We start from the raw sequence: 24,276 nt of genomic DNA, 5'->3' as shown, positions 1-24,276 counted from the left end.
CCAAGGGGAAAAATTATGACCAAAAGCTTGAGTTGGCTATGGTTTTTTTCCCAAGGGGGAAAAAACCCGGTTGCTCATTATATACAGCTCGTGCAAAAAATACTTTTCAATGCTGTATTTTGGGGCGTTGTGAATTTGCGATATAGTTCTCTTCTCAGTCGTACAGTTGGAAACATACAGAGATAGCAGGATTACTATTGCGAGCAAAAATGTGGGACATCAAACTTCTGTCAGTTTTGAAAAATTTGATGTAGTTAATATGGAATCGAATTTAATGGTAACGTTTATTAATTTTTTTATCAAGTCAGTTTGTAAAGTCTTAATTTGCAGTTTCTATCAGGGGGGTGAAACTGGCATTGGCAAAATGGCAGCGGAAAAAGTGTGGGTGCCACCGGAGGGGCGCGGAGAGAGAGGGGGAATTTTGAATAAACCGCGCAGGCAAATGTCATTCTTGTCATCTAGTGACTCTTGTGAGCTTGCGCCTTTGCGAGTTTGCGAACTAGCATCCATCTTGTGTGATGTGTTGTGTGTTTCGTTTCGGGTTATGCCAAGGATGCTTGGCAAATTTCCCGAAAGTTTTCGTTTAGATTAGTGCGGATTAGTGCCATACTTGATATGTAAACTGTGTAAACTAAAGTTTTTCAGTCGTGGGAGTTGTTAGCCGAAAGAAGTAGTAGTAGAATCCATCAACTGGTGCATGGAAAATTTGTGAACATCATTTTGAGGCAATAGTTTTGTGAATGAAAGAAAGGATCGTTTAAACACCGGTTCTGTACCAAAACCTTACGGCCATTCTGCAAATGAAGATTTTGTAGTTGTTGATGTCATCAGTCTACAACATTGACCGCGGTTTGCAAAGGTTTGGATCAAAAACCTTCCTCACATTCTCAAGATGGTGAAATAATGGACAGCATTTCCAGTTTTCATCTTCAAGACCATAATTATTGTGGAACAGGTGAAAGTGAAGTTTTGACAAACAAGCGTAAATTCGCGAGTAGAAATATTCCGCAGTATCCGAGGGATATTAAGACTGAAATGTAAATAGTACTGTGATTTGTTTTTTACTTTTTTCAAGTGAATGTTAATTTGTTGTTTATCTGTTTTCTTGAATTTTTAGAGTTTTATCTTGTTACATTTTTTTCTTATTTGTGTCGGTTTTTCGTTCAATATATAACTAATAAATATATATGTGTTTAATTTTATTTTCCTACTATTAAAATTGTTAAGATTTTAAAGTGAAAAAGTATATTTGGTTTTTTTAAAACCAAATTTACTTTTTACACTTTAATATCTTGACAACTAAAAAAAACTTATATCTGAAAAAGGGAGCACTATAAAGACTGTTGCGTTCAAATTTTTCCCGCGGTCATTTAGTTTGCCACTGGATTACCAGGAGCGCTGTATTTTCCGTTGCCAACCTTTAACATAGGGAAATCAGTTCTTATCTTAGGTGTTCTGTGGTTTCTATAATCATAATACCACCAGGAAGAAAATGTATTCTTAATGAAAGTCTACAAAAACAATTTCCCTTCATCCGTCTACGGGACAAGTCTAAATCACTGTGGGACGTGATATGCGGGCATCCTTCTCAGTTGCTCATAGTGGAAAACACGACATTCTACACCATATAAAAAGTGAAAAACGCGCCTTCATCAGATTTTTTTAGTTGCAAGGAGTTTGGAAACTCGCAGCACAAGCTGGCTGCGGTGGAAGGTACTTTTGCTTATCATACTATAAAACATAATCACTCCTTTCGTTCGACTTGTACATCAAAACTCATCAAAGACATGTTTAACCCGAAATATGGCTCTGGACGAACCAAGACTGAAGCAATCATCATTAACGTTCTTTTTCGGTTTGTCTTGTCGAAGTCCGGACAGGCGAGGACCGGAGCGGAAGAGAGGCTATCCTTAAGGGTGTCGAAGGCAGCGTCCTGTTCCGGGGTCCAGTCCCATCGGCCACCTTTCTTCAGGAGTCGGTTCAGCGGGGCGGCGATCCGGGAGAAGTCAGGAATGAAGCGTCGGTACCATGAGGCCATGCCCAGGAAGCGCCTCAGCTGACGAAGCGTCTTGGGGGTGGCCAACTGCCGGATGGCGGCTACCTTATCTGGATCGGTCCGGATGCCGGTTGCCGTGACGACGTGGCCCAGGTAGGTCAGGCTACGACGTCCAAATTGGCACTTGTCGGGATTCAACCGGAGGTTGGCGGCTCGTAGGCGACGAAACACTTCTTGGAGCACCTCCAGGTGCTGCTCGAAGATCTCCCCGAGCGCGACGATGTCATCCAGATAGGCGAAGCAGTACGGGTCCAACTCTGGCCCGATGACCCGGTCCATTAGGCGCTGGAAGGTGGCTGGCGCCGAATGTAATCCGAACGGCATGACTCGGAATTGATACAGCCCCCGGGACGGGACCGTAAAGGCGGTAATCGGTTTGCTGGACGGGGTCAGAGGTACCTGCCAGTAGCCACTCTTGAGGTCGATGGTGGAGATGTACCGAGCTCGTCGTAGCTTGTCGAGGATCACGTTGATGAACGGTAGTGGATAGGCATCTTTGCGGGTCACTTCGTTCACCTTCCGGAAGTCGAGGCAGAAGCGGTGCTTGCCATCCTTCTTCTTGGCCAGGACAATTGGCGAGCTCCAGGGGCTGTCCGACGGCTCGATTACACCCTCAGCAAGCATCTTGTCCACCTCCTCATCGATGATACCCTGCATGAAGGGTTTCCGTGGTCGGTACCGCTGCTTCACCGGCTCCGGATGCAGAAGATGCAGATGCCGTCCTGAGGGAATGTCACGACAACCCCACTGCTGGTCATCTGGGGATCGCGAAGACAACCGCCCGTCTGGCGCTCCGGTACTATTGGCCCGGCATGTTCCGAGAGGCCCCCCAGTACGTCCGGAACTGCCCATCCTGCCAACGGTACAAGACGCTGCAGCAGTAACCGCCGGGGAAAATGTACCCGACACCGAACCGGCAGCCATGGGAGACTGTCAGCACCGACCTGGTGGGCCCTCTTCCCCGCTCCAGCCGAGGCAACTGCTACGTCGTCGTCATGCAGGACCGGTTCACCAAGTGTGTACAGTGCCGAGCCGTCCGAAAAGCTACCGCCCGTGCGGTCACTCAAGCGCTCTACGAGGAGGTCATCACCCGATTCGGATGCCCAGTGACGGTGATCTCGGACAATGGGACCCAATATACAGGCGGAACATTTCGCACCCTCCTCCAGGAACTTGGGATCGTACACCGGCTGACACCGCCATACACGCCCCAGGCGAACCCCGTGGAAAGGACAAACAAAACCCTGAAGACCATGGTGGCCCAGTTCTGCGAGGCCGACCAAAAGAAGTGGGACGCCCGTCTTCCGGAGCTAATGTTCGCCCTCAACAGCTCACGCCACGAGTCGACAAGGTGCACGCCAGCGCTGCTGAACTTTGGCCGCGAACTCGTGGTACCCAATGCAGTCCACCGTCCGACACCCGGAAATGCCGCCGCCGATCCATCCGCCGACACCGCCGCCGACCCACCCGCCGACACCACCGCCGATGAGGTCAACGAAGCTGCCGACGCCGTTCACCACTCCGAGAGGCTTCGCTTGTTGAAGGACATCTTCGAACTCGTCCGGGTGAACTTAGCACGCGCATTTGCGAAACAAAGCAAGCATTATAACCTTCGTCACCGAGAATGGCGATGTCACCTAGGAGACCGCGTTCTCAAACGGGACCACCCGCTGTCATCCGGTGCCAAAGGTTTCGCGGCGAAGCTAGCTCCCAAATACTCCGGCCCGTACACCGTCACGAAAGTCCTCTCTCCAGTGGTGTACAACCTCCGATCCCCTTCCGGACAGAAGATCCTTAAAGCTCACATCAAAGACCTGAAACCCTACTGAATGACCGAACCCCCGACTGACTGTGTCACCATTTACAGGATGCCGAACCCACGAGCCCCACCGGCGCCAGCGGACTTGCCCAGCGCCAAGCAGCAGCGGCGTCGCCGACAGGCCGGCCAGGCTGAGCTGGCCCAAGCCGCCCGACGGGCCGCCCACCAGCTGCAGCAACGGCTCAGGAGGACGGGAAGGAAACAGGACGGGAAGAGAAAGGCACGGAACCCCCCACAGACAGGCCCAACTGCCAGCGGGGAAAACCTCCTGCTCCCGCAGACCCGACCAGCCGCCTCGATCTGCTGGATCGACGAATTGGACAGGCGGGCCCTCCCTCGGCTGACAGGGGAGTCACCGGGACCTGGGACCCCAATGGACCTGACCGTCCGCCGCCGACAACATGACCCAACGCCGCCGCTGCCGCTGCCGTCGCTACCGCTGCTCCGTGTTCCCGACAGGACTCCGCCGATCTCGACAACAACCGGCCCGCCGAAACCACCGCCTACGGGCAGCCCGCCCAAACACGCCCTGCAGCCGGCAGACCACCCCCAGGCAACGACCACCACCCCGACAGCAACAACGGTAGAGGGCATCACGGCGCTACCGCACCAGGCGTGTTTCCCGCCCGCACAAACCGCCGATCCACAGGGAGACCGGCCGTGTCCAGGAGGAACGCGTCCCCGCCGGCCCCGACACCGGAAGGTGAAGCGGACCCGCACCGGGAAACGCATTCGTCAATATGTCCGCTCCGAGGGGACACCTCGGGCCTGGGAACCGTAACCGGCCCCCGAATCCCTCCCCGGACTGTACCAGGTTTGTCCGACCGCCAACCGACCACCGAGCCCCGCTCCGGTACGCCGTGACCGCCCCCCAAACCCCCCGGACCTTACCAGGTGTGCGGCATTCAACCCCGGGAACACATCCGCCGGACCGCCACCCTCTCCCACAATGAACCTCCCAGACCGACAGCACAACTAACGACTACACTCGTATCCGCAGGTACCTCGGACGAGGTAGACGTCGCCCTCGCCGGAGTGGACAGTCCGGACCCCAGCCCGGCCGCCCAGCCGTCTGTCCCCCGACCGGACAGCCCCCGTCAGGAACACCCCAGCCCGGAAGCCCCCACGAAAAGCCCCAGGGAACCACGGCCAGCAGCCACAACACAGCCGAGGACACCGCCCCAGCCCGAACTCCAGTACCGGCCCAAATCGCCAAAGACATGCCCGAAGACGTCTGCGACGGGGTGGAATACGAGGAGTGGGTGGAAGACAACCCATATGGACGCGGCCCCCAGGCAACACGACTTCCCCGGCCCGAGTCCTTGTGTTGGAGGTGCGGCGTCCCCGGCCACTCCCGCGCCCCTGTGGTGCTCTTTTGCTCGCGCTGTGGAGCGAGCGCCGTGCCCGCTGTGCGGCCACCGCCGGCGACAACGCCGCCGTCACCGTCGTTAACGCCGGCCAGATGGCAACCCCAGACTTTCCGCTACCCGCGGCACATTTACCGAAGAACAGTTTCAGTTTGAATAGCATTTGTGTTCCACGTTTGTTAAGTTTCCGTTTTTTTTTACAGCATTTGTGTCCCCCGTTTCGTTAAGTTTCCGTTTTTTCATTTGAATATATCTTTAGTTTTCACCAAGGATCCGCCGTTTTTATGACCCGGAACCCGTGTTTCTTCCGGCCGACAGCACCCGGACTCCGCGCTGAGCCGAGCTCCCCCACCGACCCAGCCGCGAGTCGCCGGCCGCGCGCAGCCCCACCGTGGCAATAAAAGGGCCGCGCCGAGCCTGCAGAGCTCATTCCAATCCCGATCCTCTTTCCGCTTCTAGCCTAGCTCCAGCACCGACTCCGACTCCGCTTCCGACCTAACCGACAACCCGCTTTCTACTTTCTTCCTGGCCCGTTCCCTCCCATTGCGAGGGAACCCCGGCTTTCCCGGTTTCTCCCTTTCTTCCTGGCCCGTTCCCTCCCATTGCGAGGGAACCCCGGCTTTCCCGCTTTCCCCTTTTCTTCCTGGCCCGTTCCCTCCCATTGCGAGGGAACCCCGGCCTTCCCGCTTTCTCCTTTCTTCCTGGCCCGTTCCTTCCCGCTGTGAGGGAACCCCGGCCATCCCGCTTTCCTTTCACCCTCCTTTCTCTCGCCCCGAAACAGGAAGAGCGTCCAGGTCCGACCGGAAAGACAGTAAGTACGAGCCGCGCTCTTCACCGACACCCGCCCGGAACACTCCTCCAGGTCACGGACACCGTCCCCGAAAGGTTCCGGCGCCACCAGGCACCAACACCCCTTTTTTGTACATAGTGTAAATAAAGGCCCCCTTGTTGCGACACCTTTTCCGCGCCCTGACAGCCGACCCCCGGACACCGTACGCTCCGCAAAGCTACCCCGGCCGTGTGGCGTCCCACCACAGCCGCAAAAAGGGACTGGCGCTCGAGGCATACCGCGACTAAGGTAACTAGATCAACACACTACGTATAGAGGTACCGCCATCAGTGATTTTTTATATCTGTCCTTGTCGCACAATCTACTCAAACTGGGGATAAAAAAAACACAATCTAAAAATGATTTGACGTAATTTGACAAAAACTAGTGTCATTATTCTGCTGCATATTTAATAATCCTCGTTCACGATTCATCTAACTTATTATTTCGTTACAGTTTTCGTTTGTGTTTAAGTATTGTCATTTATTTCTTTGTTCTCGTTACATCTTTTAACTTGGTTCAGTTACTTGCGTTAATTTTAATACTTTAACATGGTCAGTAAGAAGTGTTGTGTTAGCGGCTGTTCAAGTTCTAGAAAAAATGGATTTAAATTGTTTTATGTTCCAAACAGTAAGACACCCGTTACATATACTTATATGCAGTAACAAGCAATTTAATATTAGGAGTCAAAAACAGAGTACGGAGGGAACAGTGGCTAAAAAAAATTGAGACTGTCTACAAATCTGCTGTGTAAGTATCTACATAATAAAGTGAAGATTTAGTTTTTCTTATGTTAGGTGATATAGGTAAGTGGCTACAGTATACTTAATATTATTTTCATTTGCAGAAACATTTTAGTAAAGATGATTTCTTTTGGGCTGAAGATTTGCAGCGATTGAAACCTGAAGTTTTCCCTCATCTGTTACTGGAACCTATGAACATAGGTATATTTATTATAGGTATTTTTGTGTCTGCTAGTTTAAACAGCTACCTATACCTATAACTTTTTTTTATTATAATAGTTACATTATTAATATATTTTATTAACAATAATTATGTATTGTTTCCATACCTAAACTTTTTTCCTTGATTTTAGTTGCTGTAGATCATCTTGCAACTGAATTTGTTCCCCAACTAAACCCTAATCCCGAAACTCCCTTTAACCAAAACTACCCTTTTACGAATCTTCTGAGAAATATTAATTGTGGTCAAAATGTGACAGTAAAAGTATGGGAATGAGAAGAGCAGTTCAAAATATATTTTGATATTGTATTTTTAAACGATTAAAAATTTGGTAACTTGTTTGGGTTTTATTAGTGGTTTTTGTAAATTTTAATTAAAAAAATATCTGCAACCAGTAAAACATTTCACTTAAAAAATTTTGATTAATAATGGGCGACATAACCTAATAAATTTTTGACATTGTAGTACAGCCACGTAGCTATAGGTGGGCCAGGGTGGGCCTGGCCCACCCCAAAATTTTGAGGCCCACCCGTGTGCCCACTTCGGAAAACTTAAGATACACATGGAAGTTTTGAAAGAAAAATAAACTAATTAGTCATTTACGATAAAAGTGTGATAACTTTAACAAATTGCAATAATATGCAAGAATCTACCGCACACAAATGTATTAAGTAGTTGGTATCCGATTTCATTTCTTCCTTATCGAGGCTGACTAATTCGGCTCAACAAAAATTGGTTCCGATTACGTACTGTCGAATTTGCAGTTTTATGAAATGGTTCCACGAAGTTTGTATTATATTTATCTTTATGGTCAATGACTAAGACTGTTTTCGTCTTTTAGTCTTAGTGTAGTCGAATATTGAGAAGTAACTCGGTTACGGCGCGCTTTTCTTCGTAGTCTTATTCGTTGTTTAAAATTTTCTTGAAAAATGAGTGGTAAGCGAACTCTGCACGACTATTTTTCTTCTGGTAAGAAGCAAAAAATTAGTGATGATGAAAGTCCAGTTCAAGATGAATTACAACAACCATCGACTTCTCGTACGAGTACGATTCCAGTAGAATGTCCCGTAATAACTGAAGTAAAATTAAATTCTGATTCTGATTTTGATTCGGGTGACGATTCTATTGCCAATGATTTTTCATCTGAAACCGATCTGGATGATGACGATGATGAAAAATCAGAATCAATCGAATTTACCGAATGGTTACGTCGTGGGAACGAGTATAGCGCTACCTCAAATGCAGAAAAGGATGTTAACACTAAAAAGTCACCTGGACCAGCTGATCTTTCCCAAAGTCCTGAAGATGAACCCAAACAACCCGAATTAATATTATTTCCTCGTACAAAATTTGGTAATAAACAAAGACAGTTCAGCAGCGCTTGGTACAAACTCTATCCAACTTGGTTAGAATACAGTGTATTATGTGACGCCGCGTTTTGTTTTGTGTGCAGACATTTCTCGGTTAATCCCCCTGAGGTGTTTGTTAGTACCGGATTTAAAAACTGGAAAAGGGCCTTGGAAAGAGATTCTGGATTCAAAAAACATGAGGTCAGCATGGAACATAAAAATTGCCATTTAAAGTGGATCAATTATTCTAAAATAAGAGCAAACGCTGAAACTTCGGTTATGAGTCAAGTTAACGAGGCTCATAGAGCATTGGTAGAAGAAAACAAAGCATATATGACAATTGTCATTGATATTCTAATTTACACTGCAACACAAAATATTGCTCAAAGAGGAAACCGAGAAAATCTGGAGAGCTCCAATCGTGGTAACTTTTTGGAATTATTGGATTTGTTTGCAAAGCATAATCTGGTTGTGAAAAAAAAAATTGTTGAAGAAGTTTCAAGAAATGCAAAATACACCAGTGCTCAAGTACAAAACGAGATTTTGTTTATTTGCTCCAAAATGATATTGGATAAAATAAGTGACGAGATTAGACGGGCCTCATGCTTTGCACTAATGTGTGATGAAACAAAAGACATTTCTAAGACGGAACAGATATCAGTGGTAATCCGATATTATTTAGATGGAACAATTTATGAAAGGTTTATTGGTTTTAGAGCAGCAAAAAATTTGGACGCTAAATCATTACTATCATATATCAAAGAACTTTTAAACCAATGTGGTGTGGATATGCAAAAGTGTATTGCCCAAACTTATGACGGTGCTAGTGTAATGAGTGGCCGTGTAAAAGGTGTACAAAAACTTTTTCGCGACGAAGTTCCTAGAGCAATATATGTACATTGCTATAATCACAGATTAAACCTGATCACTGTGGATATTTGCAAAAACCTCTCTCACGGTAAATTATTTTTTGACTTTTTGGAAACTCTGTTTGTTTTTATGTCTGGTTCTGCAGTCCACAGTCAATTTATTGAAACTCAACGACAAATTAATCCTGAAAAGAAACCTGTTGAACTAAAAAGAATTTGTTACACAAGATGGACCGCACAAGTTCATGCTTGTTCGGCAATTAAAACTCTAGTTACAGAAATTCTAGTTTTTTTAAACAAATTAATTGCAGACAAGAGTGATCGATCCGCAGAAGCTATTGGAATGTTGCATCAAATTGACTTTAACTTTATTTTTAACTTGTGTATGTATTATAAAATCTTAAATTTATTTAAAGGTGTAAGTGATTATTTTCAAAAAGTAACGTCGAATTTAAGTTCAGCAAATATTCTTTTAAAATCTGCCGAAGACACTTTCAAAACAATGAGGAGTAGTGACGATGAATTTTTATTAATATACTTTGAGGCAATTAAAATTTGTGAAAATAATAATATTGACATTCCAAGTGCGAACCAAGCAGTGCAGACATCTCGTGTAAAAAAAATGCCGAAACGATTTGAACATTTTGTTGTTAGTGAAAATATAAACATTGAAGACGAAGTGCCGATTGATCAGAGACAATTTAAAACGCGTGTGTATTTTCCTACAATTGATCTAATTTTAATGGCAATAAATGAACGTTTTAATAAATGTGCAAGTGTCATTAATGCATCTAGTGCTTTGCATCCCGAAAATGATGACTTTTTAAGTTATGAAATTGTGCGACCTCTTGCTGAACATTATAAAATAGAACTTGACAGCTTAAAGGCAGAATTTACCATTCTTTGTAAAACTATAAAACAATATGAACTTGAAAAAAATATTAAAATTTCGAACATTATGCAGCTATTGGATTTATTAGAAATTTATAAAATCGTATTTCCTGAAACTTACAAATTAACAGTGATCACACTTACAATACCAGTGTCCAGTGCCGGTTGTGAACGAACATTTTCGTGTTTAAAGAGGTTAAAAACATATATTAGAAATAAGATGACCAACGAAAGACTAAACCATTTAGCTATTATAAACATTGAACGTTCGACCGCTAAAACTTTAAGTGCAGACGAAATTATTAAAAAGTTTGATGAAATGCATCGTAATAGAAGAATTATTTTACATTAGGTGAGCTTTTTTTTTAACTTTTATATGATTCTGTTGGCCCACCCAAAAAAAATTGTGGCCCACTCTGGGCCCACCTATTTTTAAATCCTAGCTACGTTGCTGTTGTAGTAATGCCATTATTTCATTAAAAAAATCCCCAAAACTATTGTCTTCCTTATTTCACTTGTGAATGGAATGGCGGTACCTCTATACGTAGTGTGTTGATCTAGTACCTTAACCGCGACCGACCCGAACGGCGTCAAATCCCGTGACGTCACTACCGCAAGTGATCGTCACAACGTTAACATATTTATTACAGCTTCAATGACTGGATCAGTGGGACAACCAATCCAAGCTGCTGTAAACGCCGTAAGAAAAAAAGAACGACCTGTATATAATGAGCAACTCTACTCCCTGATTGTATGAAGTAAACTGGCTCTTTTTTCCCCTTGGGCAAAAAACCGTTGCCAACTCAAGCTTTTAGTCATCTTTTTTCCCTTTGGGCAAAAAACCACAGCCTATTCAACCTTTTATGGTACATATTTACTTCGAATTAATCTTTTTTGTTCACTCGAGGTGCAGTTTGTAGCCCGAAGGCGAAGCCCGAGGGTCCTACAAAGCAACGACGGTAACAATCATGCATTCCCGAGGTGCAGATACTATTACGTATTTGCACGATTAAAAAATTTTAATTGAAAAAAGCCGAAAGGTTAAAAATTATTTTTAACTGTCAATATGACTCCAGAAGATATGGTAAATGTTAGATTAGGTGGTAAAACAGTTCTGCCAGAACCCATAGAGGATGAGTTGGTTAACTACTGTTTAGAGATGGATAAAAGGTTTTATTCACAATCGGTTAGTAACGTGCAGCTTTTCTAACCTCTTAAAGGTAAGAAAGTGAGCGATTACTCGTGTACACATCAACCGGTCAGTAATGGTGAAAAAGGAGTCAGTAATGAGTAAGCGGTTAGTAATGAAACCCATAACTGAACTGTGGTGGCGCTACTGTCGCACCAATCGCGAAAATCTCTGTACGTTTTTCTGGTATCGTAATTTGCTTTTCTAAGGCAAGAGATTGAGTGTTAATTTGTGCGCGAATTCCCGCAATTCTGGGGAGGGCACACTCTATTTCACTATCGCACACTTTGTTTGTTAAAAAATGTTAGCAAATGTCAATTTGGTTTGACTTTTGTGAACTAAAATCGTGCGCGCCTACTAAGTTTTAATATTTTGCCAAAATAAACGATAATATTACGGAGGTTGGTTTCTATTTATTTTTTATTATTATAATGTTGCTTGTTTTATTAAATGATTGATTGTGAATAAAATAGTATACAAATCTCTGAGAAAGTCCATTCCTGTGTCTCGAGAACTAGTTCACCTCGAGGGGAAGCCTCTCGGTAAACTATTGTTCTCTCGACAGGAATGGAACACTTTCCGCATCGGTATGTAATATACTATTACGGACTAACTACTTCAGACATTAGAAGACTTGCTTTCCAGCTGGCTTTGAGAAACAACATTGCTAATCCGTTTTCAGTAATTAAATAAAGGAAAAGCAGGTAAAAAATAGCTACGACAATTTTTTAATCGTCATCCTAATTTGTCGTTTAGAAAGCCACAAGGAATTTCTTCATCTCGAGTTAAGGGCTTTACAAAAGAAAACGTTGAATTTTTTTTTCGACATTCTAGAACCTGCCATATAAAGGCTGTTTTTTTAAAATTTGGTATCGAAGTACGCCAACGCCTCCAACGAGAGTTGATTGAGATCGCACCACACGTGTAAAGCGTACGATTGCAACAGCTGATCTGGTACCCTAATATTGTATAGACGGTATTAGGCAACCCTTTCTATATTTTACACAAATGTTACAAAATAGCAATTTAAGTATTTTCCTATTTAAGTGTAAAAATAATAATAGACACCTTCAGGACCTATTTGATGTAATAACAGTAATTATACACCAAGATAGAGAAGACATTTTTTTAAGCCGAGGTACTTTATTCCCCTCGAAGCGAGGCTTAAAATTGCCTTCTCTACCGTGGTGTGTATATTATTCTTTTCACTACTAGATACGTTAAAACCCTTTCTAATAATAATTATATATTAATTAAATTATTTTATCCACAATTACCTTATAATTGAAGTTTTATCCACACTTATGAACCGTATAAAGTAAAACTTTATCCACTAGTGGAATAATGAAATCACTTTATTCCACTAGTGGAATAATGAAAAAATACAATCTTAAATCAATCTTTCTTCCATTTTCACCAACTTGCACAGCGTTTTGTACAAATGGAGTCGATAAACAATCAAAAATAAATAGCGACTATTCAACACCTCCCATGTTTTTTAGTTAATTTCAATGATTTTTGAGGTGACATCCGCTGTCAGAGTGTAATGTCAAATCATTTTTTGATGACATGAGATGAAATTTTGGCGATTCTGATTTTAAATCGCTGTAATTGTGGATAAAACGTTGTATTGCATTCGTGTTTTAGTCGCATTTTATTCACTTAAGAATATTAAACGCTCGTGCGTTCGCACTCGCGGATAAAAATTCTTGCGTGGATAAAATGCTATCTAAAACACTTATACAATAAATAACTATTGTCCGATGCGACGATCCGAGTTCTCATTTTTCAACGGTTGCTATGAAAATTGAAAATCGTCTGTCTACGTTAACCAATGAAATCAAAGAAAATCTTTCGTTGCTAGGTGACGGCTGTTGATTATGAACCACTGGTTAATAATGAAAAAATATTAACTAGTAGGAGAGAAATTCTACTTCTGGGTTCAGTTCGAGAGTCAATAATGACGCCTTCTAAGACTAGTAGCAAAAAAATAATATATCTGCTTTTCAGTCTGAAAGATACGAGGAATTAGATAAAGTTGTACGATAATGGGGTTCCCTCCTCTATAACTTTTAAGTTCTTGCACGCTTAAAATAAGTTGGCAACCCTTGGTGTAAAATTGACGACATTCGTTATCTTTGAGATGGCATCATAAATATCTAAAATACGGTGGAAATTTCAGCCAATTAAAAGGCAACTGGAGACTAGACTTAATGATAGGGAAAAAATTACGACAGCAGCAAATGAAGAGACTGATTTAACTGATTCTAATAATACAATAAATGAGCAGAATGAAAAGGTATTGACCATACAAATCTTGTAAACGAATTAGAAGCTAATACTGGTGAAAAACGTGAAAATTTGGAAGAGATTAGCTGTGAATTGTCACAGTATCTCGTACTTCCGTTTGTTGTCTAAACACTGATCCATTTAACAACTGGCAGGAAATGAAGTTGATGAATCCAAATCTTTATAAAATAGCAATCCAATATTTGCAAGTCCCAGCTACAAATGTGCCTGCAGAGAGACTTTTTTCCAAAGCTGGCCAGATTATAAGTAGCTTCAAAGTCACGCATAAAACCAAAAAGATTAAGTAGGATGATCTTTTTAAGCTCTTATTGGAAGGTTTAAAAATTACATACTCTTCTCTTTTTACGTTGGAATCGAAATGATTGGGTTTAAAAGGGATTTTTTCTTTTTTGTTATATTTTTATTGTTTATGTTTATTATTATATCTTTTTTATGTTAATAAGTGATTTTACCGGTTTCAGTATGGTAAGCCTTGGTTTACATTCACAAAAGTTAGATGGTAGGTGAGTCATAACTGTACTGGTACAGTTATGCTGTAAGGTAATATTGCCATAGTGACATGTCAACAACAATCAACAAATGAAGGACAATATCTAACTTTACTCATTATTAATTCAAACAGACGGAACTAAAAACAATAATAATTACTTAAATAGACGGAGCTGTGCCATAGTAAAAATGAACTGCACTTCGTAGCATCGAGTGGTACGTCCATAATGATGAGGGGCTTCTTCGACTGTATAAATAAATAGATAAATACGCTACGAAACTAGAGTGCCAACACTTTAAGGAGAACACACCAATAAAGTTGCGCGGCAGACGCAACTACGTTGGTTGAGTCCATTTTTCGATTTCTAGGGTGGGAAGATAGAACCGGCCATGCGGCGTCAGAGGCGTACGTTCATTCGTGATCTGCTTTGCCAGTGTTCGTTTCGTTGTTTCGTGATTTCAGGGTTGTTTTCTATTGCATTAAAATCAGTTCTTTTCAATGCCAAATAATTTTTATTTCGTTATTTGAGCGAGGTTAGTACTGATAAAAGCGGTATCACAATCATTCAAATAAAAACGTATGCCCCCATTTCTGAACGCAAGTGATACGCTACTGGACAAAACTTCACGGACAGATTTGGATGACTCAACGTGTTCTCCTTAAAGTGTGCGGACTCTACACTATGAGGAGTTAGCGTAAAGCACTATCATTCAAACTCATTTTGCGAAATGTCTGTTTGTATAAACAACCAAATGTAACTATGACAGCAGAACATATCATGCAAACGCGATCAACTCAATCTATTTTAAAACGAGTTTTTGGATTTAATTGTTTTAAATTCTCTTCGGCTTATTCCGAAACCGGTAAACTATTGAAGAAACCACGGATGTTATGAAACATAACAACCTTAGATGTCTGTTATGTCTTGTATTGTCATAGTATTGTAGATAATGTAAATAGTGGGGAGTCAATAAAAAGACAGTAATGACTGGGCACTGGTAGCGAGTGATTGCTCACGCTCCCGTTTCCTGACCCGATCCCAAGACATAACATGGCGCAGTCGGAAAAAAGACAAATTTAACGAGAAAGTCAAGTTTGAAAAGTGAATTCCTAAAGTGGAAAAAAAAAACAGCAAAATGCAGAACAGTGCAAAACCACCTTCAGAGTTAAAGTTAGACGGAGATAACGCAGCGGAATGGAGCTTTTTTGTGCAAAAGTTAAACATCTATCTGCAAGCTACGAAGGCGGAAAAGGAAACTGAGGAGTACAAGGGGGCGGTTTTACTTAACTGCGTTGGAGACAAGGCTTTGAAGATTTACAATACCTTCAAGTTCGAAAGTGTGAAAGAAAAGACGAGTTTCGCAAGCATTCAAGCGAAATTCACATCCTATTTTGCTCCTACAATCAATGTGACCTACGAGAGGTACATATTTTTCTCAAGGGACATGAGAGAAGAAGAATCCGTGGATGAATACGTAACGCAGCTGAAGCAGCCAAGTGAAAATTGCGAATTTGGGACATTGAGCGAGTCTCTGATAAAGGACAGATTGGTGTTGGGTATCAGAGATAAGAACGTGAAGGACAGGCTTTTGCGAACAAAAAATTTAGACTTGGTGAAGGCTGTTGAAATCTGCAAGGCGGCAGAGATAACGATCAAGCAAATGGAAATTTTGTGCACCACAAGTGGAAGAAGGACGGACGAATTCCAATCAGTTATGGGAGTGAGAAAAACTGAAGATGGACAAAAAAGGGTACAACGTCAAGGGACTGCAAGTGGCCGAGACAGAGATGGGAAAAGAGAAGAAGCGAGCAGCAGACAGAGAGGAGCGCATTTCAAAAATCATCAACAAACGCAGATAAGTTCCAATAACTTTAATGCCGACAATAAACAATCATTTGATGCTACCAAAATGTACAATTGTAATAGGTGCGGTTCACTACATAAGCCATGTGAGTGCAAAGCTTATGGCAAAAAATGCAAAAATTGTGGTGGATACAATCATTTTGCCAAATTTTGTAAGAATCGGAGAATTAACAATATTGATCGCGATGAAGGGTTAGTTGTAGATTTGGTACAAAATAACGCCAACAATGAAAACAATTGGATGGTTGATTTAAAAATTTTCAACAAAGATGTCAAATTTAGAGTTGATAGTGGAGCTGACGTAAATGTTATTCCATTTTCTGTTTATAAAAAATACTTTGGCAATGTAAAAATCATAAAAGACAATACCAGATTAATGGAATATACAGGAAGTCGTATCTTGGGATACATCACAGTTCCGGCTCTTTATAAAAATAATAGTTGTATTATAAAAATGTTTGTATCAAAGAGTAATGGAAGATCTGTTCTAGGTAGAGAAACAATAGACAAACTAGAAATTGCAAAGATGGTACAGGGTGTGACAAGAAAAGATTCCAAGGATTATTTCGAGAAATACCCAGACGTCTTTAGTGGTATCGGATGCTTGCCAGGTCAATATAGCATTAAGATCGATCCTTCAGTAAAACCATGTGTGCACGCTGCAAGACGCTTTCCTCAAGGAATTCTGGTAAAACTAAAGGATAAGTTAGATAGTTTAGAAGCGCAAGATATAATTGCTAAAGAGTTAGGGTCAACCGATTGGGTAAATTCTCTCGTTATTGTGGATAAGCCAAATGGGGACTTTAGAATTTGCATAGATCCAACGGATCTAAATAAAGCCATCAAGCGCGAATATTTTTCAATTCCTATGTATGTCGATATAATGAATAAAGTAAGGGACGCAAAAGTTTTTTCAGTTTTAGACACAAATAACGGATTTTGGAATATAGAGCTAGACGAAAGTAGTTCAAAATTATGTACTTTTAATACGCCTTTTGGACGATATAGATTTAAAAGGCTTCCCTTTGGACTAAAATGTTCATCAGAAATTTTTCAAAGGAAAATTGTGCAATGTTTTGAGGGAATTGACGGTGTTGAGATTTATGTAGATGATATTTTAGTTTGGGGTACAAGTCAAAAAGACCATGATGAAAGATTGAAGTTAGTATTAGAAAGGGCTCGAAAATATAATATAAAGTTTAATGTAAATAAATGTAAGTTTTCTGTTAATGAAGTTAGGTACATAGGACATAAAATTACCGATCAAGGGATAAAGCCGGATGACAGTAAAATCGAGGTAATAAAAAATTATCCAGTACCAACTAACGTTAAGCAATCGTTTTTGGGAATCATAAATTATTTACATAAATTCATTCCGAACGTGGCAGAACTATCAAAGCCTCTTAGGGAATTGTTGAAGAAAGAGGTAGTTTTTCGTTGGGATTTTGAGCAGCAAAAGGCTTTCGAGCAATTAAAAAACATATTAACAGCAGCGCCAGTTTTAAGATTTTATGATCCATCGAAAGCTTTAACTTTGACAGTAGATGCATCTAAGGATGGCTTAGGCGCAGCATTGTTACAGGAAGGTGCTCCAGTAGCTTACGCGTCAAGGTCATTGAGTAACACTCAAAAGTGCTATGCTCAAATTGAGAAGGAAATGCTTGCAATAGTATACGGGGCGAAAAAGTTTCACCAGTATATTTATGGGAAAAAGGTCGTGGTCGAAACCGATCATAAGCATCATATTTGGTCTCTTGAAAAAGTCCAGAGACGGTTTGCCAAATCTTTCATGTATTTTTCTTCTGGTGAGTATTCACAGACAGGTGTGCCACACGAGACCCTTTTAGAGCAGGTGCAGATTCCATCCCTAGCTTCTAGGCGTAAATTAGCCAGCATTAAGTTTCTCTCAGACGTTTTTAATTGCTCAGTTGATTGCCCCTACTTGTTATCTCAGTTTTCCATCAGAGTTCCCTCTTTTAGTTGTCGTAAGCATGGTACCTTCTATCTAGATACTGCAAGAACCAATCTGCTACAATATTCTAGCCTATATCAGATGGTTAAGAATTACTCTGATGTGGAGGGAAAGTTAGACGTTTTTTGTACCAACAGGCAAGAGATCAGAGCACTAAGTTCGTATACAACCTAATCGAGTTTCCATAGTCTTCTCGCCATGAGAATCAGTAGTATTAATAGCTGATCTTTTTCAGTTGACTCGTAATTGGGTTTATACACCTGTGAGTCAGCTTTACAATAATAATAATAATAATAATAATAAGCCGTTAACACATATTTTCAAGAAGTCGTTGATCGATTGTCCAATGCGAATGCAACGTATGCTTTTAGATTTACAAATTTATGACTTAGATGTTAGGTATAAACCGGGAAAGGAAATGTACATATCAGATGCTCTTAGTAGAATTAAAATGCCGAACGACGAAACAAAAATTTTTACTAATGAGTATGAGGCTCAGGTAAATTATTTAAGAAAACATTTTCCTATTTCACGACCAAAAAATTTCGTATTGAAACTCGGAAAGATGAGGGTTTACAAATAGTATCGAGGTACATTAAAGAGGGGTGGCCTAATTCTAAAGCAAAGTGTAGATTAGAGTCACAAGCGTATTTTGGTGTGAGATCAGAAATGGTAATTATCGATAATTTAGTCTATAGAGGAAATTGTTTGTTGTACCAGAAACTTCAAGGAAAGAAATGTTAGATCTTATTCATTTGAGTCATTTAGGAGTTACCAAGTGTATTTTAAAGGCTAGACAAGTACTCTATTGGCCGGGCATGAGCCGTGATATTGAAAATAGAGTAATGTCATGCGAGGTATGTCGAAAATATTCCCGAAATAATTTTAAGGAACCACTCAAACCACACGAGGTGCCAGAGTATCCTTGGCAAAAGATCGGATGTGATTTGTTTGAATATAACGGAAATAAATTCCTAATCACTATTGATTATTTTTCTAAATACGTAGAGGTGTTTAAAGTCAATAATATAACGGCAGAGACAGTGATTCGTGTTTTAAAAAATATTTTTGGGAGATTGGGAATTCCACAAACTTTAGTATCTGATAATGGTACGCAATATGCAGGATTTTTGTTCGAAGAGTTTGCTAAAAAGTGGAATTTTCAACATGTCACATCTAGTCCTCAATATCCGAAATCAAACGGAATGGTCGAAAGGGCCATTCAAACTGTTAAGAATATTATTAAAAAATGTATAGAGTCAAAAACAGAATTAGAACTAGCTTTGTTAGATTATAGAAACACCCCTGTAGATTACTGTATTTTGTCACCGTGCGAACTATTTTTTAATAGAAAGTTAAGAACGCTGATACCTATCCAAAGTAAGTTATTACTTCCAAAGAGTATTGATTTTAAAAAACAACGTCAAATGTTAGTACGGAGGCAAAGTAAACAAAAGATGTATTATGACAAGTCTGTTAAGTTTTTAAAACCTTTAAAGGCAAATCATAAAGTGTACATCAGGAAAGACGATATTTGGGTAATCGGACATGTAGTTAGAAAATTTAATGATAGATCCTATTTAGTTAAGGAGGATGGTAGTGATGTAATTTTACGAAGGAATAGATATTTTCTTAAACCTTATTTTGTAAACAATTCTGGATATATTTCTGATTCTGAAAGTGAGTCAAATCTTCACAATGAGGAAGATGAAGCACATGAGGAATCACATGATAGAATTAAGGAGGATGTAATAGAATTAAGCAGTGATAATTTTAGTGCGAGTGATAAGGAAGACAACGAAGTAAGCGACACTGAGCGAGATAAAATTGCTTCCTCATCACACACACGAAGAACAATTTATGTTTCTAAGTTTGGACGAAAAGTTAGACGTCCAGAAAAATTGTAATTTTTTTTTAAAGGGGAAGATGTCATAGTATTGTAGATAATGTAAATAGTGGGGAGTCAATAAAAAGACAGTAATGACTGTCGCTCTACGAGCTCGGATTTCAAACCCATATCTGCGGTGGTTATGATAGTCATAACATAACATCGCTAGGTCTGTTAATAGCTAGCTTAAATGTTTTTTCGATTTATCGATGTTTGCATACGATATACAAGGTGTTTCACGTAACTTTCCGGGATTAATTAATTATAAAATTTGTTACACAGTCTAGGACTGGTTTACAAATCTATGAGGGGCATGATGACCAACTCAATAGACCGGGACCAATGGCTTAACGTGACTTCCGAATAACGAGACAGAATATAACTTCTTTTTTTTTTTTTTAATTTCGCCCTAGGTCGGAATCGAACCCGCGACCCTCGCGTCCCTGAGCCGAAACGGACTCCCTTAGGCTATATTCTGCTTATTATTAATTTTATGAATCTAGTTATAAATGAAAGAAGTATTACTGGTTGTATTTCAAGTTCGTCAGGGTCGGAAAGTTAGGGGAGTGTGGGGGAAAATGGGCCTCGGGGGTAATATGGATCATGCCACATTTTCACGTTTCTGGGTATTTTATTGCTCCGAATGGTGCTGCCATCTGTAAACGAGTACATTTATGACGACACGAAGTTTCACGCAGATTCCGCGTTGCATTTCTTTACTGTTATGAAATTTGTTATTCGTAAGTTTGGGCTGATTTTTGGGGTTATGTGGACCAGCATAGCGGGGGTAAAATGGACCGGCCCATATAACCCCGCTGCAGCTGAAGATATCACCTAAACACTTTTTCAGATGCCACGCAATTATCAAAGGACATCGCAAAGAGCTTGCTGGAGTGGTGTCGCTCTTGAACAAGCTTTTGAAGTGGTAAGAAATGGCACACCTAAAAGAGAAGCGGCAAGAACTTTTGGCATTCTCGCAGCGACATTACAACGACGCCTCCTGAAAGTCGATAAACCGTTACCAATGCGGCTAGGACGTCCACCAGTATTCGCTCCTGAGCCTAAACGTGAATTAGCAGAACGTGTGGTTCTTCTCTCTAAATGTTTTTTGGGAATAACTAAAATAGAAATAAGAAAATGCGCCTATGAATACGCTCACAAAACAATATAAAACACCATTTCATTGAAGAAAATAAATCTGCTGGTTTTGATTGGTTATATGGCTTTCTGAGGAGGAATTCTTCAATTTCTCTAAGACAGCCAGAGACTACGAGTATGAACAGGGCCACTGCGTACAACCGGGAAGAAGTTGAACTGTTTTTCCGCAATCTAGAATCATTGTTAGAGAAATATAACTTCAGTGCTACAGAAATATACAATGCAGATGAACCCGGAATAACAACGGTTCAGAAACCCAGCAAAGTGCTAGCACAAAAGGGTGCAAAGAAAGTTGGTTTTATAACCAGCCCAGTTAATTTATGTTATGTCCTGTTATGTCCTGCTCGTGCACTTTACGAATGTTCTGATAACGGGTGGATTACTGAAGAACTTTTTGTTACATATCTGAAACATTGTTGTAAGAACAAGGCGAATAAATCCATAACTGCGAAGGTATTTGATGTGTTTTAATGACCCACGGCCCTGAAAATCCCTTCAGATTATAGGCCCAGGCTGCCGTTTTACATTCTAACTTAAGTGACCATACGAGTGTAGTAATTATGAACTAAACAAAAACAATAATGAGTGAAAAGTCACAAAACGTAACATTAATAATGCCCGGTTGCACAAAGCTATTGTTAATTGATGATTACTTAACGCCTCATCATATTTGATTGCTTGTTAAAAAATAATCCCGTTGCACCAAAACAATTTGATGATTCCTTAATCGTTCATTTCGTAATTGGTCATTAATTATAAGTGAACTTGACAACACCGCCAAAATAGTGCTCTGACTGCTCTGATTGGTGATTAACATTTTTGACATTTTACGCTGACATTCGTTTGTAGCGCCCTAACCTGTGGTCTTAACTGATATGGAAGCAAAAAAACGCGTTAATTTCACGTGAAAAAGAAACTCTCATTTCCGTTGTGGCCAAGTGAGTATTTACGATTCTAATAAGAATGTTCGTGTGGTTTTATTATTGTTACAACAAAGCCCTAACATTACCCAAAATCTCAATTTGTCCGCTTCCAATCCTTTATCCTCTATTTTAGTTATAAATATATAGTAGAAGACAAATCAACTAAAGCCTTCATGGTAGATAGAAAGAAAAAAGCATGGGAACAAATTGAAAATGATTATAATTGCTCGGCTGAGACTGGATCTCGAATCAGCAAGCAATTAAAAGTGCTGTATAAAAATTTAAAAAGAGAAACCAAAAAATTTGTGGCTGAGCAACATGTAAGCCTAGAATAATTGCTGGGGTCAGAAGTGAAAGAATGTAAGTGTTTTTTATTTTTTTACGAAAAATGACAAGTGAAAATTATTGTAAACAATTGGAACTATATAGAGTTTGTCCAGCGAGAGATTGGTTGACAAAAGAGTCACTAAATTCTATGTAGAGGAAGTACTACCTTACAGGGTTGGCATGTTTAAAACATGTTTTAATCTACAGTTTAAAACAGTGTTTTAAACATGTTGTATAAAAAACACACGTTTGTTTAAAACACGTCTTAAACATGTTTTTTAATCCGTGTTTTAAAACAAAACAAAAAAAAAAACAACAAAAGTTAAACGTTTTTAATCACGTTCATTTATTCATTTATTCAGTTTATTCACATTTCCAAGACAAATCGGTCTTTTTTTGGTATGTGTGGTCCAGTTTAAAACGCTCGTTTCACTCGCGTTTTAAAGGTCCACGAGTGCCAAAAAAACCTCAATTTACACACGAACTCGTTAAATTAACTACTATTATACCACTAGAGGATAATACGAGAAAATATTGCAGTGCGCATGCCCAGTGGTCGAGCGTAAAAGTACAGCAACATAATAAAGATTCCAACCTATTTAATGCTGTTTTATTCGTGTTTAAAATTGGTTTAAAACATGTTTTTTTAACCAAGTTTAAAACATCTTGTAAACAAAAACAAAAATGTTTAAAATAAAAAAAAAACTGTGCTGCTGATCTTGTTTTATCTTCGGAGCAAGAAATTTTGTTGGCTAGTATTAGAGAGCAAGTACAACCGTTGCAAAATGAATTTGACAACGCAGCTGACTACTTTAGTAATTTACTATACAAAATAATTATATTTCTATATTAATTTTAAGCTGTGTTGATACTAGATGAAACGGAAATAGTGAATATCCTTGACCCCGAACCTGGTCCCTCTCATCAAGATACTCCAATTCGTGTAATTAAATCCCAACAATCCAAATTGCCCAGAAAAAGAAAACGTGCTGTAACTGTAACAAGCGAAGATTTGAGGAAGGAATATTACCGGGAAAAAATTAGAAATGAAAAAATTCAAAGAATCGTTTTAAGTTTACAAATAAAAAAAATACGTTTGGAAATAAATAAATTAAAGAAATAATACAATTTAATATGTACTTTTATTTATCTGGCAAATACGGTAGCAATCAATGCATTTCGCACTGCGTAATTTGGGTTATTATTGTTCTCTTCGTGGAAAACGAATTCATCTTCTTCCTCATCATCAATTTGTTCAAAATAATCTTCAATTTCGTCATTTTGTTCTTTGCAGATGTTATGTAGCACCACAAGCCACAATCACTTTGACAGTAGTGACTAGTTTGAGTCGTAGACCATTTTTTAAGCAGGGAAATCTGCGCTTAAGAACTCCAAAAAACCTTTCCACTATATTGCGAGTAGCGATATGAGCCCTATTATAAGCCTCTTGACTGGCATTCATTTGATTCACAGTCACAGGTGTTAAAAGATGCGGTTTACACGGGTAACCACTGTCATCTAGTAAGAAGTCATTGCGATATCTACCCATACGAAATTTAACAGGAAGAGGGGAATCGTTAAATATGGTACTGTCATGCACGGATCCTGTCCGACATCGATTAAATCGAGAGGAGCAAAGAACTAATGACCACGCAGCCGGTTCAAGTTCTGTGCAATCGTCAAATTCTGTGCAATTTTTACATTTTTACATTACTAATATCTCAAATAAGGCAAATATAGTTTATCAAAACTGCAATTTTAATGTTCAAAATATGACTGTAAATAAATAAATAAATTAGACAGTAACTGTTTTACGAGTATTTCATTCATTATATTGTCGTTACGATTTTTGATTAAAATAAATTTGTCAGTTAGACAAATAAATGAATAATTTTGTATTTTATTCATTATATTGTCATATCACTACGATTTTGGGAAATCAAAAAGTTTCTAACAAAAGGGCTACATGAACCGGCCTCTATATTCAAGGCTGTTCATGCCGTTTGTTGCAT

General features: G+C 40.3%; 1 protein-coding gene and 1 long non-coding RNA gene across 2 annotated transcripts; both read left to right on the top strand.

Moving 5' to 3' along the window:
• Nucleotides 1–3,885: 3,885 nt before the first annotated feature.
• On the top strand, nucleotides 3,886–5,398 carry LOC138125857 (synapsin-1-like). The gene is made up of 2 exons (XM_069041403.1): nucleotides 3,886–4,652; nucleotides 4,876–5,398. Exons 1-2 carry the CDS (start codon nucleotides 3,886–3,888, stop codon nucleotides 5,396–5,398), a joined length of 1,290 nt encoding a protein of 429 aa, XP_068897504.1.
• Nucleotides 5,399–6,319: 921 nt separating this feature from the next.
• Nucleotides 6,320–7,124, top strand: LOC138126663 (uncharacterized). Its single transcript, XR_011157909.1, has 2 exons — nucleotides 6,320–6,821; nucleotides 6,919–7,124. It is a non-coding gene; the product is annotated as an uncharacterized lncRNA (long non-coding RNA).
• The last annotated feature ends 17,152 nt before the right edge of the window (nucleotides 7,125–24,276 follow it).

Source organism: Tenebrio molitor, chromosome 3, assembly GCF_963966145.1.
Source record: "Tenebrio molitor chromosome 3, icTenMoli1.1, whole genome shotgun sequence".
NCBI classification, from domain to species: Eukaryota; Metazoa; Arthropoda; class Insecta; order Coleoptera; family Tenebrionidae; genus Tenebrio; species Tenebrio molitor.
This window is presented reverse-complemented; position numbering and strand designations above follow the sequence as displayed.

What these genes read in the sequence shown, in the direction of transcription:
- LOC138125857 (XM_069041403.1), top strand. Translation starts at nt 3,886, where the DNA reads ATGACCGAACCCCCGACTGACTGTGTCACCATTTACAGGATGCCGAAC. An exon ending in ACACCTCGGGCCTGGGAACC is followed by an intron (nt 4,653 to 4,875) that starts GTAACCGGCCCC and finishes TCGTATCCGCAG; the next exon opens with GTACCTCGGACGAGGTAGAC.